The sequence below is a fragment of the Paraphaeosphaeria sporulosa genome (genome assembly GCF_001642045.1).
Source record: "Paraphaeosphaeria sporulosa strain AP3s5-JAC2a unplaced genomic scaffold CC84scaffold_1, whole genome shotgun sequence".
Taxonomy (NCBI): Eukaryota; Fungi; Ascomycota; class Dothideomycetes; order Pleosporales; family Didymosphaeriaceae; genus Paraphaeosphaeria; species Paraphaeosphaeria sporulosa.
The window spans coordinates 3848465-3872761 of NW_017253360.1; the positions used below are offsets into that span (position 1 = coordinate 3848465).

General features: G+C 54.5%; 8 protein-coding genes across 8 annotated transcripts; 6 read left to right on the forward strand and 2 right to left on the reverse strand.

Annotated features, from left to right (window-relative positions):
* Positions 1-165: 165 nt before the first annotated feature.
* On the forward strand, positions 166-1898 carry CC84DRAFT_1076977 (histidyl-tRNA synthetase; the record flags this gene model as incomplete). The annotated part of the gene is made up of 5 exons (XM_018173734.1): positions 166-223; positions 275-335; positions 389-415; positions 470-923; positions 975-1898. 5 exons carry the CDS (start codon positions 166-168, stop codon positions 1896-1898), a joined length of 1524 nt encoding a protein of 507 aa, XP_018042926.1.
* A 2653-nt stretch (positions 1899-4551) lies between these two features.
* On the forward strand, positions 4552-5512 carry CC84DRAFT_128560 (uncharacterized protein). The gene has a single exon (XM_018185360.1). It carries the CDS (start codon positions 4702-4704, stop codon positions 5413-5415), a length of 714 nt encoding a protein of 237 aa, XP_018042927.1. The 5' UTR covers positions 4552-4701; the 3' UTR covers positions 5416-5512.
* Positions 5513-6744: 1232 nt separating this feature from the next.
* CC84DRAFT_1212095 (uncharacterized protein) lies at positions 6745-8214 on the reverse strand (the record flags this gene model as incomplete). The annotated part of the gene is made up of 3 exons (XM_018182419.1): positions 6745-7391; positions 7441-7881; positions 7986-8214. The coding sequence occupies 3 exons, from the start codon at positions 8212-8214 to the stop codon at positions 6745-6747; spliced, it is 1317 nt and encodes a 438-aa protein (XP_018042928.1).
* A 2027-nt stretch (positions 8215-10241) lies between these two features.
* On the forward strand, positions 10242-11334 carry CC84DRAFT_1135339 (uncharacterized protein; the record flags this gene model as incomplete). The annotated part of the gene is made up of 3 exons (XM_018176061.1): positions 10242-10631; positions 10684-11079; positions 11200-11334. 3 exons carry the CDS (start codon positions 10242-10244, stop codon positions 11332-11334), a joined length of 921 nt encoding a protein of 306 aa, XP_018042929.1.
* Positions 11335-11440: 106 nt separating this feature from the next.
* Positions 11441-12964, forward strand: CC84DRAFT_1159855 (2',3'-cyclic-nucleotide 3'-phosphodiesterase-like protein). Its single transcript, XM_018177347.1, has 3 exons — positions 11441-11946; positions 12177-12263; positions 12326-12964. Exons 1-3 carry the CDS (start codon positions 11794-11796, stop codon positions 12680-12682), a joined length of 597 nt encoding a protein of 198 aa, XP_018042930.1. The 5' UTR covers positions 11441-11793; the 3' UTR covers positions 12683-12964.
* CC84DRAFT_1254798 (uncharacterized protein) lies at positions 12845-14824 on the reverse strand. Its single transcript, XM_018184489.1, has one exon. It carries the CDS (start codon positions 14778-14780, stop codon positions 13059-13061), a length of 1722 nt encoding a protein of 573 aa, XP_018042931.1. The 5' UTR covers positions 14781-14824; the 3' UTR covers positions 12845-13058.
* Positions 14825-16069: 1245 nt separating this feature from the next.
* Positions 16070-20749, forward strand: CC84DRAFT_128681 (RNB-domain-containing protein). Its single transcript, XM_018185362.1, has 5 exons — positions 16070-16148; positions 16312-16539; positions 16593-18279; positions 18331-20601; positions 20652-20749. The coding sequence occupies exons 2-5, from the start codon at positions 16443-16445 to the stop codon at positions 20689-20691; spliced, it is 4095 nt and encodes a 1364-aa protein (XP_018042932.1). The 5' UTR covers positions 16070-16148; positions 16312-16442; the 3' UTR covers positions 20692-20749.
* A 1467-nt stretch (positions 20750-22216) lies between these two features.
* On the forward strand, positions 22217-23822 carry CC84DRAFT_128646 (uncharacterized protein). Its single transcript, XM_018185361.1, has 3 exons — positions 22217-22693; positions 22742-23356; positions 23413-23822. Exons 1-3 carry the CDS (start codon positions 22485-22487, stop codon positions 23558-23560), a joined length of 972 nt encoding a protein of 323 aa, XP_018042933.1. The 5' UTR covers positions 22217-22484; the 3' UTR covers positions 23561-23822.
* The last annotated feature ends 475 nt before the right edge of the window (positions 23823-24297 follow it).

Below are 24297 nucleotides of genomic sequence, written 5' to 3' on the forward strand. Positions count from 1 at the left end.
CGTGCCGGCACGCTCGTATTCTCGCTTCCTCGAACACGGATTCGTTTTACACCCGTCACCACCTATAACCCGCTGCTGCCTTTTCTTTGGCCTGCGCATACGAGCCTCGCGCGTAATCATTCCACGACCACAAGCCGCCGCTCACGCGACTCGCAACACGACGAGATGGGGAAAGAGGGGAAGGGCAACTTCCAGCTGAAGACGCCAAAGGGCACGCGCGATTGTACGGTTGCTGCTCCAAGCATTGCGGGCATGGAAGCTGATTGAATGGCAGGGTCGGGCACCGACGTTGTTTTGCGCGAGCAGATCTTCACGACCATTAGCAATGTCTTTAAGTACGTCGCGCCCCAAGTCTTGTTTGAAGAACATGTGCTAACCCATTACACAGGCGCCACGGTGGTGTTACCATAGATACGTACGCAACGCCTTGGTCGCGCCGCCTCACGCTTCAACACACTGACTGAACCAGGCCCGTATTTGAGCTGAAAGACACGCTCACAGGCAAATATGGCGAAGACAGCAAGCTCATCTATGACCTCGCAGACCAAGGCGGCGAGATCTGTTCCCTGCGCTACGATCTTACCGTCCCGTTCGCACGATTCTGCGCACAGAATGCCGTCCAGAACATCAAACGATACCACATCGCGAAGGTCTACCGGAGAGATCAGCCGGCCATGACAAAGGGGCGCATGCGGGAGTTCTACCAGTGCGACTTCGACATTGCAGGCCAGTTCGACCCTATGCTGCCGGATGCGGAGATCCTGAGAATCGTCAAGGAGGTATTTGAGGAGCTGCCGGAATGGAAGGGCAAGTTCACCATCAAGATAAATCACAGAAAAATTCTGGACGGTATCTTCCAGATATGCGGTGTTCCCGAGGACAAGATCCGCACGATAAGTAGCGCCGTGGACAAGTTGGACAAGGTAGGCGTTTCTACCCCTGGGCAACGCGAGATTGAATACTAACATGCGCAGTCTCCCTGGGAAGAAGTCCGAAGAGAAATGGTTGAGGACAAAGGCCTCGCTCCCGAAGTCGCCGACAAGATCTGGACTTACGCACAGCTCAAGGGCGGGAAGGACGTTGTCGAGAAGCTCCAAGCCATGCCCGAAGTCGTCGCGAACGAATCCGCAAAACAGGGCCTGGAGAACATGGCCCTGCTTTGCGACTACCTCGAGATCTTCGAGGTCATGCCCGCCCTCTCCGTCGACATGTCCCTCGCCCGCGGCCTCGACTACTACACTGGCGTCATCTACGAAGTCGTGACCGAGGGCTCCGCGCCCTCCGCCTCCGCCAAAGACGTTGCCAAGAAAGAAGAGAAGCAGAAAAAGCAAAAGAAATCCACCGATCCAGACGAAGACCGCTCCAACGACCCTACCATCGGCGTCGGCTCCGTCGCCGCAGGCGGCCGCTACGACGAGCTGGTCGGCATGTTCAGCGGCAAGCCGATCCCCTGCGTGGGCATTTCGTTTGGCGTCGATCGCATCTTCAGCATTACCAAGGCGCGGCTTGATAAGAATCGCGAGGCGACCGCCTTGCGCCCCACCGAGGTTGACGTCTTCATCATGGCGTTCGGTGGCGGCAAGGACTTCACCGGCATGTTGCCCGAGCGCATGGCCGTCGCCAAGGAGCTCTGGGATGCCGGCATTAAGGCCGAATATCTCTGGAAGGCGAAGCCGAAGTTGCAGAACCAGTTCAAGGCCGCTGAGAATGGAAAGGTGCCCTGGGCCATCATTCTAGGCGACGACGAGCTCAAGGCCGGCAAGATCAAGATCAAGGAGATGGGGTTGCCGGATGGGCATCCCGAGAAGGATGGCGTTGTTGTGGAGAAGAACAGGCTTGTGGAGGAAATTCAGAGCAGGTTGGCGGGAAAGGCGAGTTTGCCCGTAAGGAGTGCGTAGATGAGCGTTTTGGTTCTGACTGTGTGAAGAGGAGACGAGCGTGGTTTGAGGGCCGGTCGGCATTTCACTGGGCTGGTGCTGTAGGCGTCGTGGGCGTGCCGCTGCTGTGGTGGGGCAGGAAGGCTTGGTCGAGGAGATAGCATGTGTAAGATTCAGAGATATCCTATAGACAAAAAGCCGCATGCAAATTTTTACACTGGGTGGCAGTATATGTGCTACTGGCTGTGGTGATGTGCTTATAATGGAGGTCCTCTTTAGCGGGTATGGCGCACATTTGTAAGCATACATAAAGCATACATAATTCCGGCTCTGCGCGCAAGACGTGGTAATTCCATGCTTCCAGGGTCAGATGTTAGGCAATATGAATCCGAGTAGTCATTTGAACAATCTTAGGCTGAATGGTTTGGGTTGAATGATAGATTATGATGTCCCAACGTTGGGATGATTCCAAAGTTATCGAGACGGCGATACGACGACAAAGAACGCCACGAATGGGATGCTTGAGTGAAGAGGGCAGTGGAGAGTCGTAGATGGTTTCTCTTTCGACTTTACTTTGCGTGGTCATTTCATGGAATTAGTGACCAGCGAGAGCTCTTTTGAGATACTCAACTCTTGTCTGGTGGAAATCGAGTGACTGGTGGGTATGTTGGATGGAGAGGCTAGTTAAGCTTAATGTGGGAACGAGGGTCTGTTTGAGTGTAAGGTTGATGTCTACGATGAATACAACTTTACCGATTTGATCAAGGCCTGATGTGACCTTGATGTTGAACGTTAGCTCAGAAGTATAGAGGTGAGTGTCATGTCGGGCACAAATATAATATGAACCCTAGAGTGCGGAAGAAGCTTACTGTGAATCGTTAAATTAAGCAATGGGTTGAGTACTCTGTGATCTTCCTGGGCATCCGCTTAGGACACTTTTTTCGCGTCCTGCAAGCTATGTGAAATCATGCTGAAAGAGGCTACCTATGGTAGTTCACTTCTACGTAGATTTGTAGATTACCCAATCATGTACACAGGATCAAAGATGAAAGTTGGTCGGCTACGCATACGCGGCTGTTTATACATTTTATATTGCTCTAGGAGTAATCAGGGCCGGAAATAACTCTGTGGAATGAAGTCTTGATTCTGAGCAGTCTAGGACTAACACATCGCATATCACTGCCTCATGGAACCCATTATCCTCGTGAAAGCGATCAACCAACATCCGCGCGATTGTTGTACCAGAATAACTCAGGCCAACACCTTCGTTGGGTGGTTTTGAATCGCCGGCGAGATGAGGTCGGCCCGATGACTCGACTCGGAGGCTTAGGAATCCTACAAGCGAATAAGAAGGCTCGATTCCGACTAAGCCTACAGACTAAAACGATGATCAAAAGGCTCAAGCTCGTATTTTGTGCCACGCTGAAACTAGCCCCCAAGATTGTGGATACTCGATGGAAGGGCGGTGACCACCAAAAATGTTCAATTTCAAGAAAGGCGAAGCGAATTTTGAGCCGTTGGATGTGAGTATGTTGAGAGGATGTCATCGTAGCTAAAAATAAAGACCCAAACCCAGGCGCCTGGAAGCGCGCTCCGTGAGGGAACAACAAACATCACCACTGACTTGACAGAGCCTCAACCTTCTAGACCTCCCCTATTGGTCCTCAGGAAACGCGCGAGACATTGTTTTTCTGATCACAGACACTGTGTCTTCTGACAGGCGCCTGCACACCCACAGTGGCTGCGTCTTGAGGCTCCCGTACGACGATTCGCGTTTCCATCGTCTACGAACCAGGGCTGCACTAGCGGAATTCTCCGCCTGAACAAAGCATGCACTGCGAGCGCACAGGGCACAGCCCCTAGGTGCACATGTGGCGAAGTCCTACTGCTGAGCACGACACGAACACCTAAGGCTCCATCGCGAAGTGCTGTGCTCTGATGGCGATTTTGAAACCTGCGGATAGACAAGCCTCAAAACCTTAGAACGTAAGAGCGCAGCATTGAACTTGGGCGAAACTCCCCTAAAGCTTGGACTCCCGTCCTCGCCAATCCAGCCGTACCAAAGTAGTGATGGCGTGGATGGCGATAAAGAGTGGCTGACATCTCATTTCGTTCTGCCTCATTCACCATCTATACGGGGGCTGATATAATTAGGGATACCCAAAACAGCGAACGCAGCACTTGTGGCTCTCCATTCGAACCAACACGACAAGCTTGCTGCTATTCAACTACAGGCGGCGTTCATTACAAGCGGGATACGTTGTCCCGCTAGGCCGCCTGTGCCACCACCTCTCACAGATTACCGTAAGACTTCGTTAATGCGATACCATATTTCTCCACTCGCTTGGGTTTAACATCTGCGCGAGTGCGGCGTGCGGTCTCGGCTCGTTCCTTTGGGTTGGGAAGCACAGGCATATCCCCACACGCTGAGGCTGAGCTGGTCAAACTGACATGAAGTTGGACGCCTACGAGTTAAGTGGACCCATCCTACAACAGTATGCGGTCCATGCGCAGTTGGTCTCATCTACTGCACAAGTATAACTATACAGCAACATCCAGCTCCTTTGGCTCGGGGGTTTCTTTCTGACCGAGCCTTGCCTCGCATCATCAAAGCACATCACCACATCCCGCTTGGGAGGCACATTCAGCTGGAGTGGCGTTATCGAATCTCGTCTTTGCACAATTGACTGCGACTACCCCGTGCATACGGCGCGAACAACTTCCCGTGCGGCACATATTCCGAGAACGGGAACACTGAAGGCATATCGGCATACAACACGAGGACTCTGCAACCTCTGACCACGCAGCCAGACTTCAAGTCGACATGGCGCCCCTCCCAGCAGATGATCAGAAACAGAATATCGACCAGACTGCCACAAACGAAGGTGGCAGGTCATGGACCACGGCCACTATAGTCGTAGGAGCAGTCTTCCTCTTTCTCGCCCTCACCTTTATTGCTACTATTATCGCCTTCATGCTTCACAAACGCAAACTCCGCAAGCAGCTCCCAGCCGAGCACCGTCCAAGATCCTACCACCCTTTTCGCACAGAAACTACCGACAAATCCAGTCTCCTCGACAATGCACAAACACCCGACGAAGAACGCTCGATTATGTTCAGCCGCGAACGCAGCAGCGTCTCTGTCTACGTCGACGTCGAACCCGAATCCGAACCCGCCAACAGACGCGTAAGCGCCCAGAGCATGGAGACCATCAGTTTGATACCACTGCATATTGCTCCACCGGAGCGACACGAGTCTCTGACAGGAGCGATCAGCAATGGGAGCGGTGTGAGTGCGTCGAGCAGCAGGTACTCACGGGGAAGCATCAGTTTGAGCCCGATACAACAGGAGGACGGGGATCTGGGAACGAGACCGGTGAGGCCAAGAAGCACAAGCACAAGTAGCGTGAGGTACTATGGGAAGAAGGAGGGCTCACCAGACAGCACGACGTGGAAGACGTCGAACTCGCCGCAAACCAGCGTCGCGGCACAACAGTTACCGGAGATACCTAGGATCGTGCACACGCTTTCTGATTAGCCGTCAAACCCTAATTTCTGAAATTTCGTCGTTTCAACACGGTATAGCGTGTGTTGGGTGGGTCACTCCCTATCCCTCCTTCCAACGCGATCGCCCAAATCGTTCTCTACTGCCATCAGCTTGGTTGTCTACTTAGCGCATTATATACATATACCCCTCGTTCGCTCCTATCCGTAGTCGAGCCTGAATCAAATCAAACCAACGTTTTTAAAATTGTCCTACGTTCCTCAATCGTCGTGATACCTCCCTCGCTCACTGGCACCACCACCACGAATCCGCACAGCACCGCACCTCCCCCTCACCAAAGTCATGGTATACACGCACCGCCGCGTTTAAGATGGGCAATATCCACCACCTCTCACTCCAGCGACCTGAAATATAGCGACAGTGCCACAACGCCGCAGCCAGCCGTGCGGGAAATGAAGTTCTATCCGGGAAGTGCGGCCTTCTTACCAGATGTCGACACCAAGTGTTCCGCCTCTCTCAGCCTCGCGCAACCGCCGTAACCTGTGACGCGATTCTGCAAAAATAGTATGCAGGAGCCTGCATTACACCACCTTTTCTTCACCTGACCCACCTTTAACTTACCAAGAGACTGTCGACAAGGTTTCCGGGAGGGTGTCTCGAGACCGCGCGTCCTGCGAAACCTGGATCCACCGTCGTCCGAGAAAGTCGTTCGAGAAACTGTGAGGTGTGTGGCGCAAGGCCACACCATTGCAGTGCCGAAGCGATGCAGAAGATACAAGCACAGCCACATCAGCGTGCGTGATAGGTTGTTGCTGCATTGCATACACGAGTCTTCCAGGCACAAGGTGTACAGTTCGTGTGATCTTGAGCTGCAACAGAAACCACATAGTCGCAGAATCTTGCCGGAAAAGCCACTGCAAGATGCGCCAATGTGGGGCGAGTGTTATAGATATCTTTACATATCGATTGTGCAGCCAAATGCAGCAATGATATCACTCAATCATCGAAAAAGATGAACAATCAAGAAAAAGCAAATGTTGATTTGATGATTTCAGATTGTAAAAATACGACAAGAGAAGTACAGCGAAAAGGTTCTATCAGATATGTCTAATTAAAGCAGTTTTCTCTACCTCTCTCCGGCAGGTGCAACTCGGGCTATGAACATTTGTCGGAAGGATAAGAATGCAAATGCGTATGCTAGCCGCACGCAAGAATCAGAAAAAAAACGGCATAAAATCATATACGCGTCCTGAACAAGCAAGCAATGCGGCGCTACAAATGCTGACACTGTGGCACAATCCATCAAGCAAAGCTAGAGTAAATAGACGGAAAGGAGGACTCAGTTAGGAATTAACATTGCAATTAGTAAGAGGGAGGAGCAGGGACCGGTTTCCGTGGAATGGAAAGCCGCTTCGAAGCAGGCGACGACGCAGAGCTGCCAGTGGGTGCCCGCGATGAAGAAGAAGAAGAACTCCCGGGACGAAACGAGGGCAAAGCATTGGACAATCCCTCCATCGTTAACTGCCGACTATTGTGGAGATGGTCAACCTTCTTCTCTTCCTTTAACTCTTGATCCACCGGCGCCGGATGATGCAGGAACTCGATAGGGACGACCGGGCCACCATAGTTTGACAGATCCTCTAGCTCAGGTGGGTGCAAAATCGTGGTCTCTCTCCGCTCGTACCCTTCTGATGTCATGTACGTCTTGTCGGAAAGTATCTTCAGCTCTCGACGCGGCAGTGCGCTCCGAACGGCGTGCGATGTGGGTTTATCCTTGTCACCTCGGACAAGAGCCCATCGTTGCTTCGCACCAGTGCACTCCGGAAGCTGATCAGCCGACACTTCGACCAGTTCATTGTTTGTGTTGTAGAAAAAGTGCCGAGCAGGTAGTATCTCGGTTTGATAGACGGGTTGGATGTAGCGATAGATGTCGTGGTTATGGATCTCGCGATAGATGCGCTCCTCGGTCACTTTGTGCTGGTGCGGTTTCACAACTTCCTGAGTAACAGCTATTCGCATGTTAGCCAGTTAACGCATCTAAAATGAGATGAGCGTCACCTGGAGCCCACTGGACGTCCCGATCCGTATCTTCCGTGTCGTTCAAATCGACCACTCCATCCAAAGCGGCCTTCAGATCATAACGACCTGTGCCTGCCAAAATAGCTTCACAAATGTCCATAGTGCCATCTCTTTCCTTCGTTCCACGCTTTCCATTGGAGGTATCGTCGTCGTCACTCGCGCGCCAGTCGCGGTTTGATGAGTGATGAGACTCATCGCGGGCAATTCGCGTCGGCCAATTCTTTCGGTCATATGGTCGAGCATTAGGATCCTCAACATGAGGTAGGATTCTATCAACGAGACCACCTTCAGTAGCAACCCCAGTCCCGAGCGAATACTTCGGCAGACCAGAAAAGTTGAGCGAACCCAGGACAGATCTAGCAGGAGACGAGGGCACAGACCCCAAGGATTTGATAGAGGCTGCGATAGATTGTCTGCGTGCTGCTGGGCGTTAGCAAATTCGGAATATGCAAGGGCGAAACAGCAGCTCGAATCCCAGGAGTAAGCCTGGGTAGCAGCCACCCAGCACTCAAGCTATCACGTACCATTATGATCCTGCGCGAACTGGTTGCCTGCGTTCTGGCACCCAAGGGAGCTATGCCGCGAAGAATTGGACCCATAGTGCTCTATGTTTCTGTCGGCTATGTCTTCAGCGTGCCTCATCTCACTGTTGCCGGTTCTCAGTCTGCTGTCGCTACCAAGGCTGAAGAATTCCGCATCAGTGCTGCTTTTGCTGGCCTTGCTGGTGACACTGCCAGGAGAAATGGACCCCATGTATGCTCGACAATCGTCTCCAATTGTATCGTCTCCCCTTTCTGAGAGACTTGAAGATCGCGCCGCATAGCCGGTCGTGCCTACGGAATAATCTCCGTTGACACTAGCAGGATGGTGACCGGATGGCCGGCTATCTGGGTACGTAGGACTCCGATGACTGGATGGAACGCTTGGATGGGCGGGGGAACAAGGGTCTCGGGAAAGATCTAAACTTGACGCCCGCTCTTGTTTCCAGTGTTCGTCGAGCAGTTGCGCAGGTCCAAGACGTATTTCTGGGTGAGAGGAAGTCGCTTCGGGCACTGAACCCTTGTTGCGGTCGGAATGTTTGAAGAGAGACTTTGAGCCTTTCATGAGTGATATGAAGAGTGGGGGCGCACGGGAGGTTATAGGTGATCGGTGGGATAGGAAAAGGGATTAGGTGGGTGTTGTCTCCTGAGCCGGAGGTAGGCAACAGAACCAGAGCCCTGTTGTTTACTCCTTCCTGCAGTCACGACGCATGCTACGGGAAGGGAGTATGCTAGGACTACAGGCCCGTCTGGAAGGCGCGATTGGCAATGCTCAGTGGCAAGGGTCACAAAATATGTGTCCCGCTGACGTACTTCGGAGAAGGTGTTGAGTGCCATCCGAAAAACGAGGGTCCGCGGAGCCCTAAGTCTAGTCTTCTGTTTGTGGCAAAACGTCGAGATGCTCCTTCTCCAAATGTCGTGAAGATCCCATTGCCCTGCTACAATCTCGCTTCTTTTTACGATCTCTGGCACAAGGCTTTTCCACATCGGCCGCTCCATAACACGTCACCCGCAGCGGGTCAGAGCATCCGTTCTGTGGTCACTCAGGCTCCTTTTTTGGTCTGCATACGGTAGGTGTGTTCGGCGCCAAAGCTTTGCAAGTCGACACTAGGTACACTGTTCCCTAGCAGGAACAGTGTTCTCGTGAGAGCTAAACTGTAGCATCTCAAATACTGGAGTGGCTCAACGCTTCTGGTGGCTCGGTAACAGCCGGAGGCTCTTTATGACGTACACTCAACCAAGCCAGCACTTGACGTGCCAGCAAATACGCATTGGTGAAATCCACCGCGGCGGATGAGACGCACGTCACGGTCATCGTGTCCAGTGATAGTTCGGAGGCTGACGATTCAGGACGTGCGGCAGTCCCGCCTGCCGTGTACTAGGGTCCGCGTCAAGCACATCGCCGTCCGCGATTCTGGAACTGTTAGGCTTGGTATGGATAGAGAGATGATTCGCTCCGTGTGTCGGGGGTGGAGCGAGATCTGATCCGCCCCCGATGATTTGCATGCGGCGGCTCGCTTAGCGCATGGCATCTAACTCTATTAAGCTCGTCCATTACAATATCCTCGTGCACATCACAATGCGCTTTTCGATCGCTCCTGTACACGACCAATCAAAAGCAGGACTCGGTTGACGATCAGTTGCATGGAACGTTTTCAAAAGATTGGTAACTGCTGTGCTTCACTTTTTTGTACAACGGAAATCCACCACGGCCGTTTTGAGGAGCCGGATCACTGCGATTCCACTACGAGACTGACCCACCAACATCCATATGGTCCAGCTGGCGTGCGAAGATGGGGTCATTGTAGGTTTGACGAGAGTGGGGAATGTATCTGTGGTTTCCCTGACGTACATCCGCTTCAGCCACGAACTGTAGGCGCAGGTTCCAGACGCCAGGCGCTTCAAGCCCCGCAACAACAATGCTTCTCACCCAATCGCCCATTTGTTTTTGTCCATCTTGGCCGATTACGGTATTTCACTGTCCGCTGGTGTACCTGTAGTGCGGATACTTGAGCGTACACTGGAGTCTGAGCTCTTAACAATTACGTCGTTGCGGGCTTGCATCATAAGGCCGATAAGCAGGATCTGCTTTGTTCGAGTATACGAATATATAACTGTTACATTGGAGCTTGCTCACATCCCATCATTACATCTTCCACTCAGCACTTCATCAGATACACTGTTCACACCATCTTTTGACACCCAACACATTACTTTACAACACCACCAACTACAATCACAATGGACAAGGCTAAGGCAGCAGTCAGCGATTTCATGAGCAAGGCTGGTCACCATGACACCACTGTTCACGAGACCGTCGCTCCGGCCGTAGTGGAGGAGGTTGTCAAGCCTCATGTACATGAAGAAGTCAACACAGCCATCGACAAGGAGGTCCACCAGGATCACTACCACCGCACTGTCCAGCCAATCAAGGACCGCGAGGTTCTCCCTGAGAAGCACACCGCACAACTTGGGGCAGTTCAGCACCGAGAGTTCGATCACCGTGATCACGACCACACCAAGCGCAACCTTGCTGCTGAGCAGGCTCAGTTCAAGGATCAGCGCGTTGTTACGGAGACTAGTCACAGCCAGAGTGCTAACGCTGCCATTGGAGGCGAGCATGTCCACCACGTGAGGTCGCACCCGCTTTCGTCTTGTTACCATGTGACTAACACTAATACAGCACATCCACGAGACTATCCAACCAGTAGTCCATAAGGAGACTATCCAGCCCAGCGTTGTGCATACTACTGTTCCCATTCACGAGGTTCACCACAACGCTGCCACCATCCATGAGTCATCTGAGCTTCCCGCCATGACTATGTCCGAATTTAAGCAAAAGGGAGGTGTTCTCAGCGGCCGTGATGAGCGTTACGACGGCTTCGAGGGCGAGCCCAAGCACATTGGCGGCACCCTTAAGCACATGATGGAGGGAAAAACAAGTAAGCGCGACTCCCACCAGGACCACGAGGTTCGCGAGAGTGCCATGCATGGTGACTTCGACCCCCTTGACGGCGGCAAGCACAACACTGCTGCCGGTCGCCTCGGAGGCGCTGGTACCGGTGTCGGTGCCGCCGGTGTCGGTGCCGGTAGTCTTGCAAGCGGCCGTGACTACCAGTCTCAGTCCCAGACCGGCAACATCCGTGGCGTCGAGGAGCATCACATACGCAAGAGTGATGGCCTTTACACCGGTGACAAGCTCGGACGGGAAACCAGCTCCGTGTCTAGTACCAGCCACTCCACTGGTACTCAGCCAAAGAAGGCTTCCCTCTTGGATAAGCTCAACCCCTTGAAGGATGCTGATGGCGATGGCAAGAAGGGTCTTATGAAATAAGATAGCTGCTTTCACGACCCAGTAACGATATTATGTAATAGTACTAGTATGTCACCCTTAAAAAGTGTGATTTAAATATTCAGGTAACAATTATTGTCCGCACCACACCGCTCCAAGTCAACATGTTTAAAGTCCACGTTCTTTTTATTTCGTTCAATTGATCTGCAGCCTTTGCCAGATATCATCAAAGACAGTGTACACATGTTCTATACCCTATCCCGAGGTCGACAACCGTAATCAGCACGTGATCCCCCAGCATCTACAAACTGGAACTAGGAATTCTCCGACCGCTCGATGGTTTCCAAATACATCTATCCGCTCTTTGGTGTGGAAAAAAAAATCGAGACCCCATCACCTGGCCTCGCTGACCAGAAAATAACGTCATCGCACCCACCGCATAGCACCGCGCACATCCGCGCACCTCCCACGCACGCGTTCCCCACCCCCTAACCGCCAGCCATGCCGGGATCGTCCCTTTGGCTCCTCCCGCCGCGCGGACACCCCCTTGAGGCCGCACTGTCTAAGCTGATCGCGCAGACAGCCGCGCAATTTGGGTCCCCACATACCTTCCTCCCGCATGTCACGCTCACCTCGGATATAGCTGCGGATGTGGTGAGTAATCATTATAAATTGCCTTCCGGGGCTGATTTTTCTCGTGTTTGCGTTGGATGGGGTGCAGTTGAACCCAATTGAGTGTATTGTTGGCGTGGCCGCGTGGAGGGGTACTATATGGTACCTAGCTACCGAGCCCTGCAATCCGCGCAACGCAAGACAAAACATCCCAAGCCTTTGTATCTCTTAAGCAAACCCCACCATCCCTCATACTAACCACCCATCTACAGTACGCACCCAACCCCAAAGCCTGGCTCGACGCCCTCCTACTCCCCCCTGCCTCCCAAACCCACGTCTCCCTCGGCCCCCTCGCCAGCGTAAGCAAATTGCCTCGTACATAGCCCCAAACCCAACACGCACTGACGTCGCACCCACTCAGGACCCCGTCTACGTCCGAAAACTCTACTCCCGCGTGTCTAAGCCTGGTGTTGCCCTCCTAACCCACGCCACTCGCTTTGTTGTCCAGCCCAACCCCTGGGATTTAGAGAATTGGCTAGAGGAGAAGTGGGTCCCGCATTTGAGTCTGCTGTATCATGACTGTCCCGTAGTGGAGAAGGAGAAGTTAAGAGAAGTGGAGGCGTGGGTTGGGGTAGAGGGTGTGAAGTTGCATGAAGGGAGAGGTGGGGAGGGAGAGGGAGAGGGAGAGATGGGTGGATGGACAGGGGGTAGGGTAGTGCTAGTCGATACGAGTAGGCCGATTGGGGAGTGGGTGCCTATCGCGGAGCGCGTGTTATGAGGGGTAAGAGGTGAGAAGTGATCGAGATAAATTCGGGTGTGTGTGGATGGATATGTGGGGAGGCTGTGCCTCGCGGATGCGTATTGCGATGCAGAGAATCGAGCGTGAGCGAGGAACTTGGCACATCACGGTAGGAAGCGGTGAGCATGAATGTGGCTGGAGTTGACACAACGTATTCGATGATGTGGTAACTATGTTATGGGCAAGCAACTAAGCGACGAATTCGATGTCCACGTGCGTTCGCCAACTCTGGTGGGCGCCGCTGTTTATATGCATTCCAACATGCTCTGCCAAACGCCATGCTATGCATTATTCCAGTTTAAACAAACAAATTGAGATGATGTCCTCCGCTGTACTGGCTTCATGCTGCACGTTTTCACCTAATGTTGATGTTTTCCTTCGCATGCCAGACGTCCGGCAACGTCTTCACCGAGCCTGCAGCTGCGTGAAGGCCTGGACGTTCCTCCTTGACTCCAGCGCGCGGTTCCGGGACGCGGTTAGGAAGATCAAATGTAGCGCGTCGCAGGACTGCTTTCGCTGCTACGCCGTACGTAGCGAGGAATTTCCTCACGTTATCTCGGAGGAGGCCTTGCAGAGTCATGAAGTGGGCCGGGTACAGGGCCTCGGCTGGCGTGTTGCAGATGAGTACTACCGCGCGCCAGTATTCCGAGATGGGGATGGCGGGAGGCTTTTGTGCAAACTTTCGATGGGTGAGAGCGGCGTAGCCTGCCCCGACTCCGGTCATTCGCTGGAGGTATGCGTTATGTTCTGCATCATCGTTGGGGTGGACCTTGTCGAGCCCCAAGCCAGCGCGGTTGGTTGTCGTGTTGCCCCGGATGCCGAATAGCATAGGGCAGATACGGTGTAACTTGGCGAGGAGAGTGTCGGTCATGGTGACGGTTCCCATACACATGTACTTTGTGTCCAGGTACAAACTTGCGGCGATGAGAGAAAGCTGAGTAATGATTCTACCGTCTTCCTTGGGTGCTTCGTGGGCCCATTGTTTAACCAGGTATTTCTCGAACATTACCCACAAGTATAGGAGCAGTTGCGGATACTGTGCGTCAGCATCATTGGTGATCTGGTGCGAGATCAAGTAGGGGCGAATGTCAATCATAGGGCCGCCTGCACTAATGGCTTTATCGAAGCACTCCTCTCGTATCGATTTGATGGTCTTCTTGCTGTCCGCGACGTCGACCGTTATCTGTCCCATCCGCTTGTTCAGATTGCGTCGTACATCACCGATAAGGCTCTTCAGTGGATCTGTTGGAGCCTTGTGCGCGGCTAGGAACTGTTTCCGAAATTCCTTCATTGAGCGATGAAGTGTAAGGTACTTCTTGTGGACTTCGACGATGTCGGCTGAGGGCGCCGACGGTGCCAACGGTGCTGATGCGGGGACCGGTGCTGCTACTGCTGGTGCGGAAGGGGTTGGCAAAGCTTGGACAGGCTGAGGCTTTGCAACTGGAGGTGGCGGCACGGCAGCGGCCTCCCGTGCTCTTCGCTCATCCTCTTCCTTTTCCCGTTTTGCTGCTTCTTCTTGTTCTTTATGTGCCCTAGCCTTCTCCGCGGCTTCTTGTAGTCTCCTCTGCTTCTCCGCGGCTTCTCTCGCAGCCTGTTCTTCACGAAGTTTTGCTTCCAACTGCCGCTGCTGAGCCTCGGCTTGCTCTCTCATCTTTTGCTCCTTCAGACGCTGGATCTCTTTCTCCTGGACAGCTGCCTTGCGCAACCGTTCGTTTTCCTCCTCGAGCTTGATTCGCTCCATCTCACGGGTTGCCTCCTCCATGACTCTCTGATGCTCTCGGGCAGCCCTTGCAAGCTGTTCCTCGTGAAGCCTGGCACGCTCGGCTGCATCTTGATCAAGTTTCTTGTGGAATTCCCGGTCGGAGTGGCTGAGAATGTTGGTGAACTCGAGCTGTAGCTTTCGCGTAGGGCTCTCGTAAGAGTCTGAGAGAAGACTTCCTCTAGATGAACGGAGCCCATTGCGTTGGGGTGATTGCCGTACGGGCGATTGTCGCGAGGGTGAGCTTCCGACCCAGCTGGACGAAAAGGAGTTTCTGGTGTTCATGCTGGTGGACGACGCGCCCGATGCGGCGGGCATTGCAAAGGTGTCGGTGGTTTGGTATCAAGGGCTGCGCGTAACTGCTAAAAGACGTGGTTGGTTCGCGCGCGTCGAATGCTGAGGGTTTTTCCGAGGCCGACGCCAAGAGCACACACGTGACTACCCCGGATGGATCCATGGATTGTGTATGTCCTTGGACCCACTCATTCACCCATCGACACAATACAAGGGACCCGATGCTGATGGTGTGTATTGTCGACGCAGGTAATGGACGTAAGAAATGCGCGCAATGGATTGCGCCATTCCAAGCTCGAAGGCGCATCGCCAGAGAAGTGGTTGCAGAGCAGCTCGAGACGAGATGGGCAAGCTTCAACACTTGGGACGGCACGGCTGCGCTAACGTGTATCTACCGATGGCTTCCGCAGTGCAACCGCCCCCTGTCGCGCAGAGGGCAGCTCTAAGAGCGAGCTCGTGGGAACTTAAAAACACGGCTACGCGAGGATTTGATACGACGGGCGCATTGATGGACGACGCACGATGGCCCATGGAGTCGCGTAGTGCAGTGTTTGTAAGTGCTGTGGTTAGCCTTATCCGAAGGATATCAGCGTGGGACAAGCTCGTGCGCCCTGCAGAGGTGTGGCACAGCACAGGCGGCTTGCTGCGCTGGGTGCAACCCCAGTCGCCATCAGCGGCCCCCGATGCTGATCTCACGATGCAGGACTCCAGGCTTAGAGGATTGAGAAGCAAACGTGTCCATGCCGATGCGCACCCGCAGCAGTGCTGCCGCGTGTTTGCGGATTAGCCTGGGGCTCGCTTCTGAAGGCTCCAATAACGCCTAGCATGGGCGTGAAACACTGCAAAGAGCGTTTGAAGCACTTCAGCACACGACCTCAAACCTAGCACGACGCGCATCGAGCCTCTGCAGTCTATAAGCAGCGGCGAGGCGTCGAAGACGAGGCCGCAGCACTTCTTTCGCGCGCGTAGCACAGAGTGACGTACGCTGGACAGTGGGTCGTTGGGTCGTTTGCGGACAAGCTGAGACTAGCCGATCCCTTCCCTTAGAGCTGGGGCGCACCCATCCAGCTCGCTCGCACGCTGACGTCTCCCGCTCCTCCATCTACAAAGTCGTTCCCTGGCAAGCCCGCCTGTCTTGGTCGCTCTGGTCGCTCCTGCCCTCCCTCCTTCGCGCACTCCCTCCTGCCCTTTGGAATCTCACAGCCCTTCCCAGGGAAAGAAACACGCAGTCCGCTACTAGGGACAGAACACTCTCTACGACCGCCCCTGTAAGACTGCCGTCACGCACCAGACTCTGCAACATTTGAAGCCTGCCGCTCGCAACATTTGAAGCATCGATCCATCCAACATCATCTTGCCTGTACCGTACCCTCGCCACCCCTCGCACGCAGTGTAAGTGCTCCCCGCCTGACCCCAGCACGCCGCCGCCCAGAGCCTGCGAGCCTACCATGGGCCCCCCGCTCTGTTTGCTTCACCTCCGCCTGCGCATGACAACAGCCCGCTGCGACGCCGCGTCAAACCCTCCAATCCGCATGCCACTGCTGACACAGCCCAGATCTTCTGTCGATAAACTTTTCGGTCGTCTTGACTTGCCGCTATCTCATCGAGTCGACCGCCACTCCCGTGCATAGCACTTAAACAACCCTGCAGGCACAGGCTGTGATAACCTCACACTCGGTCCGCAACATGGATCAACAGGGCCAACCCGGGCCCTTGAATCCCAATGGCCGTCGCCTGCACATCGCTCATCGACGTAGCCCGTCTGAGCTGACTCCGCTGATGAGTGCGCCTATCCCTCTCCCCATACCATCCGCACCCTGCTAACCGTGCCCGCAGTGGAACAACTTGCCATCGCTCAGCAGATTGAAGTCTTACAGCAGCAGCAACAACAAATTGCTGCAACCCACCAACAGTATGTTAACATGGGCATGATTCAGCCCCAGCAACATCTACCCGGCAACTTCCAGATGCAGGGACAGATGTCCAACGTATCCCCCAACCCGAACCAGTTCCAGTTTGCCCAGCAGGTGCCCCAGCAGCACCTTGCCGTTCCGATGAACCCCCCCTCGCAACCATCGTCGCACCGTCGCAACCAGTCGGCCTTGCCCAACGTAATGGGTGGCCCCCCGCCTGCGCCCTCGTCGGGCGCCTCTGGCTTCGGCGAGTACGGTGGACAGCCTGGGAACCAAGGCAGAGAGAACGTCAACCCGCGTGGTCGAGGTGGCGGTGGTGCCGGTTCAGGTCATACTCGTCGACACTCCCTTGCCCTGCCCGAAGCCAAGAAGGCGGCCGAATTGGCAGAACAGAAGAGGAAAACTTCTGGCTTCCAGTTCCCTATTCCTGGTTCCGCTGGCGGCTCCAGCAACCGTGACGCAAGTCCGAGTGGAAACACACCGACTGATCAGTCCGCGGGTCGCGGCGGACGTGGCGGACATGGTCGCAGCCAGAGCATGGCTGTTGGTCGTGGCGGTGGGAGCGCAGGCCGAGGGGGACCAGCCTTTTCATTCCCTGCTGCCCCGGCCGGCGATAACACCACTGGTGCTCAGACTGGCCAGTCTGACTTCCAACGCCGTGGCAGCCAAGGCCACGGTCGAAGCCAGTCTCGCAACTTTGAGGGCAACTGGAGGCAACCTCAGCCGCAAGCTCAACAACAGCAACAACCAGACCAGAACAACCAAGCTCAGAACATGGGCAATTTCAACATGAACCAGACAGCAAACGCCGCTCCTTTCCAGCCCGGCCACCGCACCCGTGGCTCAGTCAATCAGTCTGTTGGCTCTCTGGGCAACTTCCAATACCCAGGCCAGCCCCAGCTTATGCAGCTACCTCAGGGACAGGTGCTACTTCCCCAGCAGATGCTCGGCGGACAGGGTTTGAATCCGCTTCAGATTGCCCATCTGCAGGCACTCCAGGCCGCCCAGATGAACGGCGGAGGCTTCGGAGGCATGCCTGGCCAGCACGGCCAGCCGCAGATGATGCAACAACAACAGCAGCAGCGCAAGACGCTCTTCACTCCTTACCTACCTCAGGCAACCCTACCCGCCCTTCTTAGTGACGGGCAGCTTGTTGCCGGTATCTTGCGGGTCAACAAGAAGAACCGCAGCGATGCATACGTTACCACTACAGATCTAGATGCCGACATCTTCATTTGCGGTAGCAAAGACAGGAACCGAGCACTCGAGGGTGATTTGGTTGCTGTTGAACTTCTCGACGTGGACGAGGTGTGGGGACAGAAGCGTGAAAAGGAAGAGAAGAAGAAGAGAAAGGATAACGCAGATCCGCGTGGCAGCAACATTGCCGTAAACGACGCCACCACCCAGCCTGAAACTAGCGGCGAGGGCGGAATCCGGCGCCGAGGTAGCTTGCGCCAACGCCCTACGCAGAAGAAGAATGATGATGTCGAAGTCGAAGGCCAGAGTCTTCTGTTGATGGAGGAGGAAGAGATCAACGACGAACAAAAGCCTTTGTACGCTGGGCACATTGTTGCCGTCATTGAGCGCGTTGCCGGCCAGATGTTCTCTGGGTAAGTACAAGTACTGCACATGATTAGCGGACATTGCTGATGTGTTTTCAGTACTTTGGGTCTTTTGCGTCCCAGTAGCCAGGCCACGAAGGAGAAGCAGGAAGCTGAGCGTGCGGCTCGTGAGGGTAGTAACTCTCGTCCTCAGGATAATCGCCAGCAGGATAAGCCGAAGATTGTCTGGTTCAAGCCTACCGACAAGCGTGTGCCCTTGATCGCTATCCCGACTGAACAAGCTCCCCGCGACTTTGTCGAGAAGCATCAAGACTACGCAAACCGTATCTTTGTGGCCTGCATTAAGCGATGGCCGATCACCTCCCTGCATCCTTTCGGAACGCTCGTCGAGCAGTTGGGTGAGATGGGTGACCTTAAGGTGGAAACCGATGCTCTCCTGCGAGACAACAACTTTGGCCCCGATGACTTCTCCGATGCAGTCATCAAGAACGTCGGATTCGAAGAGTGGTCTGTCGCCAATGACGGCGACGTTGCGTTGGAAAATCGCCGGGACTTCCGCAGCGAACAGACCTTCACTATCGACCCTAACGGTTCAAAGGAGCTAGACGACGCTATTCACTTCAAGTATCTGGACGATGGCCGCGTTGAGATTGGTTTCCACGTTGCCGACGTAGCTCACTTTATCAAAGCGAACTCTCTCGTCGACCGCGAAGCAAAGAAACGCGGCACGGCCGTATACCTTATGAACCGTACTGTCAACATGCTGCCGCCGCGTTTGTCTCAGGAGATTTGCTGCCTCAGCCCTGGCGAAGAGCGCTACACTGTGAGCGTGGTGTTCAAGGTCGACCCGAACTCTGGCAAAGTTTTTGAGGACGAGACCTGGATCGGCAAGTCCATCATCAAGAGTTCCGGCAAGTTGTCTTACGATGAGGTTGATGCTGTTATTAACGGTAATGCTTCCGACATCTCAGAGGGTCGTGCCAAGGACATCAAGATGCTCCACCACATCACTCAGAAGTTCCGGGAGGCTCGCTTCGGCGATCGTAGTACCGATATCCCGTCCCTCCGTTTGATGCACCAACTTGACGATGAGAACGTCCCGGTCGAAGCCAATATCTTCGATTCATCCCCTTCGCATGAGTGCATTGAGGAGCTGAGCCACATGACCAACGCTTTCGTCGCGAAGCAAATCGCTGCAAGTCTTCCGGAGAAGGCTCTGCTGCGTCGCCAGGCCCCTCCCAACCCTCGCCGTCTCCAGACTATCTCCGAGCGTATGAACGCCATCGGTTACACCATCGATACCACTAGCAGTGGCAGTGTACAGAACAGCCTGTTCCAGATCGACGATGTCGACATCCGCAAGGGACTGGAGACCCTGGTCATTAAGTCGATGATCCGTGCCAAGTACATCGTGGCAGGAAAGCAAACCGAGGACCAGCGCTCTCACTACGCGCTGAACCTTCCCTTGTACACCCACTTCACCAACCCCTCTCGACGATATGCCGATATCATCGTCCACCGCCAACTGGAGGCTGCTCTGTCTAATGGCGCCATCGAGTTCACCGAGGACATTGAAGTGCTTGCGAAGACCGCCGAGATGTGCAACACCAAGAAGGACTCAGCCCATGCTGCTCAAGAGCAGAGTGTGCATATCGAGGCCTGCCGTAGCATGGACAAGACACGGCAAGACTTGGGCGGTGACCTCATCAGCGAAGGTATCGTCCTTTGTGTTTACGAGTCGGCCTTTGACGTCCTTATTCCTGAATTCGGATTCGAGAAGCGTGTGCATTGCGATCAGCTGCCACTGAAGAAGGCGGAATTCGACAAGAACAAGCGTCTCCTTGAGCTTTACTGGGAGAAGGGTGTTCCCTCGTCTGCGTATATTCCCGAAGACGAGAGGCCGAAGCACGGCTCGGGTCGTGCTGCGCAGGCCGCCGCCGCCGCTCGCGATGCTGAAGTCGCCAAGCAGCGCGCCAAAGAGCAGGAGGAAGCCCAGCGCAGGCAAATGGACACTGGAGCGCGGGACGACGATGCACTATTCGACGATGACGATGATGATGACTCCAGTGATCTTACCGGTGCCATGGCTGGTGTCTCACTGAACACCGGAGCAGACCGCCCTACGCAGAGCATGCCTCCTTCGCCAACCAGGAATGGTCTGCAGTCCAGCCGCTACGCTCCGCATCGCGTCAAGTCCGACTCCAAGCTTGCCCAGAGCGCCAGCGAGTCCCCTGAGGCCAAGCTTACCAACAAGGAGAAGTATCTGAGCTGGTTTACCCTTCGCGAGGAGAACGGAGACTACATCCAGGATGTGCGGGAGATGACTCGAGTGCCAATCATCCTTAAGACGGATCTGTCCAAGAGCCCTCCGTAAGTATATGCAGTTGAACGCATCTCAAACAACGCTAACCGTGTACCAGATGCTTGACCATCCGTTCTTTAAACCCCTACGCGCTGTAAGAGCCTGGTTTTCCAGGCTTTCTCCCCTTGTTCGCTCGATCCGCAGTTACTATCCTCCACCCACAACCGAGGCTCGGCATCCGCGGATGGTTCATGACCGTTCCGTCTCGGTGATTCTATGCGCCGCGTTGTTTCTGGACCCCATGTTCCCATTTCTTATCCCATTGATCCTTTGCCAATGCTCTTAGTTCCGGAGTATTTGTGTAGACAGAAATTGCATGGCACAGATATATTAGCGCAAGTGGAGTGGGACAGCCGGACATATATGTATTCTTTAGTGGGTAGTGGTCAAAAGCAGTGAGTTTGAACATCTTAGTAAAGTAACAAGCTTCGCACGCGGAGAGAGGAAGCGAGTGTTAATGTATGGTCGAGGTGCGGTAGTAGCCTTGAGTTGAGTCAATATATTGCCGTTATTCATGTTTAAACGGCTGGCGGTGCTGCTACTACATCATCTTTCCCGCGTTAAGCCTCCTCGCCCCGCACAGCCCTCTCTCTCTCTCGGGACCAGTGAATGCTGATCCGTTCGCATGATGAGTTGACGACTGGCTCAGCTCGGCTGGGGGTATTCTTAGCTGGTTGTTTGGATTGGCGACGATTGTGTGAAACAGCTCAATGGATGGCACTTGTTCCGCTGGATCTGAAGTCTTCCTGCACGGAAGCGCAATAGTGTGTTTACCCGCTTGGCATTGTAAAACAGTCTTGCCGGTATCCGGAGTTTCCAGGCCTTAGGCGGGTCTTAGTGCGGTTCGGTCGACAAATCTGTGACCTGTTGTAAACCTTGGCCAGCTCCTTCCCCTGTGACAGGTATCTGGTCGCATGGTAATTACAGGGCCTCAGGCAGAACCGGTGGGTCGCTGCATGTGGTGCCTGATCAACCGTCGAGCCGTTTAGCGGCTGAAGGTGGATGAACCTTAGCTAGACCACCTTCTTGCCCGTGAACCTCAAAACCACACGCGACTTCACGACCGCATGCGACGACCCACCTACCCAACGTCGCAGTTGGTGTCGAGAGAGTTATTGAAACATTGTTCGAGCTTCGGTGCCTTGATACTGGCCGGACAAGATGAAGCGTTCTCTGTGGCGCGTAACCGGCAAGCGCGTGGTGACCGACGCGTGAAGCCATTCGGAAGCACCCAAACCCGTCAGCTACGTGTGCTATGCGGCCGGATTAAGAGCCCGGAATGCTGTGGCTTGACCGGTAGCGCCTCCTCCGAGCAAGAACTTGAGCGCTGTTGCGACCTGTGTTGTTTCGGGTGAGGCCTAAGCGTCGCAGCACCCCGGATGTGCTACACTTCGCGTAGCCAACACCAAGACCCCTCGCAACAACGCGAACTCCATCAGCGCCTGCCCTGGCGTTCCCAGGGTGCTCCTCGCAGCTACCAGTGGTCCATTACCCGTGCCAAAAAGCTTGAATGGCTACAGATCCGGCAAGTGGACCAAGCGCGGGCGGGATCGTTGCAGTCCGTCAACTTGCCACGAGCCTGCTTCCGTCCTCCGAATTTGCTCTGCCGTCTCAGATGCAGTCGACGAGCCGCAGGAGGGCTATAAGGTCCATTGGCGCCCACCTTGTTTCTACAATCGTTTTCTGTTAGATATCAACTAGCGGAGGCCTTTCCATCCAGTAACCTTCTCTGTACCTAATACCTCCTCACATTCCTTCACATTCACTTCTCCGTCCCTGGTTGGACTTTAAGGAAATTTTATAATTAATCAAAGCGAGTCTTTGCTGGTTCCTCTTTACGACTACAACTTTAACACCACCGAAAACCAACAGCAACACTTAATCCGACACGATGCCTAGCGTACGATCAATCATCGGCGGCCTCATGGCCTTGGCTCCCCTTGCGGCTGCCGCCCCGGCTGGAATCATCGCCCGTCAAGCGGCCTCTTCGTCGACGACATCTTCCGCCGCCGCCGCTACCTCGTCTGCTGCTGCTGCAGCACCGCCCGCAGCAGCCCCGGCAGCAGGTGGAGGCTTGACCGATGTTGACATCCTTCAATTGTGAGTTAGACTTACATGTCCGTTATCCGTATATACTAACAATATCAGTGCCCTTACCGCCGAGCATCTCGAGTCCACCTTCTACTCGCAAGGATTCGCCAAGTTCCCCATGAGCGACTTCACCGCCCTTGGCCTTACCGATGCGCAGATCAAGTCTCTCAAGGGTGTAGGACAGACCGAAGCCACGCACGTTACGACCCTCCAGGCCGCTATTGCGGGCGCCGGAGCCAAGCCCGTCGAGCCCTGCCAATACAACTTTGATGCCGCGCTCAAGGACGCAAAGACCATGGTCGCGACCGCGCGTGTCCTCGAGGCTGTCGGTGTCTCCGCCTACCTTGGTGCTGCTCCTCTCGTCAACTCCTCTGATGTCCTCACGGCCGCCGCCACCATCGTCACCGTCGAGGCCCGCCACCAAGCTTTTATCCGCTCTGCCTCCGGCGCCGAACCCGTCCCCGCCGCCTTCGACACCCCGCTCGGCCCCCGCGCCGTCTTCACTCTCGCCGCCCAGTTCATCTCCTCCTGCCCCCAGGGCTCGAACCTCAACATCCAGGCCTTCCCCAGCATCGCACTTCAGAACCCTGAGCAGGCCGCCGTTGGATCAAACCTCAAGCTCGCCGATGCCGCGAACCCGGCTGGTGCCCAGTTCTGCGCGTTCGTCGCTCCGTAAGTATTCCTTGATCTCCTCCAAACTGAGAGGATATAGGCTAACACGAATGCAGTGGCGGAAACCAGTTCTCCCAGATCACCAATGGCAACTGCGTGGTCCCGCAGAACCTCTCCGGTGAGGTCTACATGATGATCACCAAGTCGCAGTCCGTGGCCGACGCTGAGGTGCTCGCCGGCCCCTCTGTCATCCAGCCCTCATAGACGCCTTCACTCCGTCTAGCATGGCGCACTCCCGCGTCCTCCGCCGGCAACACTGCATGGGAAGCACATACATGACTACCATTCCTACTATTTCTCATGAGTAGTGCTGCGGAGGGCGGGCGTGACGGAGGAAGGAACACAAACCAGGGGTTTGAGCGATGGGGAAAGACTTGAAATGGAGGTGCGTTGTCAAGATCGAAGCATGAGCATGATCAAACATCTTCTTCACTACAGTCGTTGCGAAATACAAGCGTTGATATCAAGAAATGGTTTTTAGTGTGTTGTACGTACGTTCTCCTTATGATTTTTGTATTGAGGATTAGATGTGGATGACTCCTCGAGTCGCGAAGCAGATACCCCAGAGTCTTTTTGTTATTCTCTTTATTTTCTTTGAATGGAGGGCCCGATACTCTTGAGGAGGTAATAGGGCAGTGCAGAGAGGGACGGCTCGACGTTGACGATGAAATGCATGACTGTACGGCCTGAGGCCTTCACTTAGCTGAATTCAACAATAAAAAAAAATTATGATAACATCCGCTTGCTATTGCTACGCTCAAATCTCAGATCGAGAGGAGAGGCTTGAGCCCAAAATTACTGGATCAGTGTCGCGTTGCGGGCGTGACTGCAAGTGTTTCGCACGCGCGTCGGCTCGAAGGGGGAAACCTTGCGAGAACACTACCTCTGGCAAGCGTGGGAATGAGGTAAGCGCTCCGGAATTCTGCCATTGTTGGGGTACA

Bases quoted from the DNA above. Each gene is read 5' to 3' on its own strand.
- CC84DRAFT_1159855 (XM_018177347.1), top strand. From the start codon at position 11,794: ATGCCGGGATCGTCCCTTTGGCTCCTCCCGCCGCGCGGACACCCCCTT. The intron at 11,947-12,176 runs GTGAGTAATCAT...ACCCATCTACAG, and splicing joins CGGATATAGCTGCGGATGTG to TACGCACCCAACCCCAAAGC. The intron at 12,264-12,325 runs GTAAGCAAATTG...GCACCCACTCAG, and splicing joins CCCTCGGCCCCCTCGCCAGC to GACCCCGTCTACGTCCGAAA.
- CC84DRAFT_128560 (XM_018185360.1), top strand. From the start codon at position 4,702: ATGGCGCCCCTCCCAGCAGATGATCAGAAACAGAATATCGACCAGACT.
- CC84DRAFT_128681 (XM_018185362.1), top strand. From the start codon at position 16,443: ATGGATCAACAGGGCCAACCCGGGCCCTTGAATCCCAATGGCCGTCGC. The intron at 16,540-16,592 runs GTGCGCCTATCC...CCGTGCCCGCAG, and splicing joins TGAGCTGACTCCGCTGATGA to TGGAACAACTTGCCATCGCT. The intron at 18,280-18,330 runs GTAAGTACAAGT...ATGTGTTTTCAG, and splicing joins GCCGGCCAGATGTTCTCTGG to TACTTTGGGTCTTTTGCGTC.
- CC84DRAFT_1254798 (XM_018184489.1), bottom strand. From the start codon at position 14,780: ATGCCCGCCGCATCGGGCGCGTCGTCCACCAGCATGAACACCAGAAAC.
- CC84DRAFT_128646 (XM_018185361.1), top strand. From the start codon at position 22,485: ATGCCTAGCGTACGATCAATCATCGGCGGCCTCATGGCCTTGGCTCCC. The intron at 22,694-22,741 runs GTGAGTTAGACT...TAACAATATCAG, and splicing joins GATGTTGACATCCTTCAATT to TGCCCTTACCGCCGAGCATC. The intron at 23,357-23,412 runs GTAAGTATTCCT...ACACGAATGCAG, and splicing joins TTCTGCGCGTTCGTCGCTCC to TGGCGGAAACCAGTTCTCCC.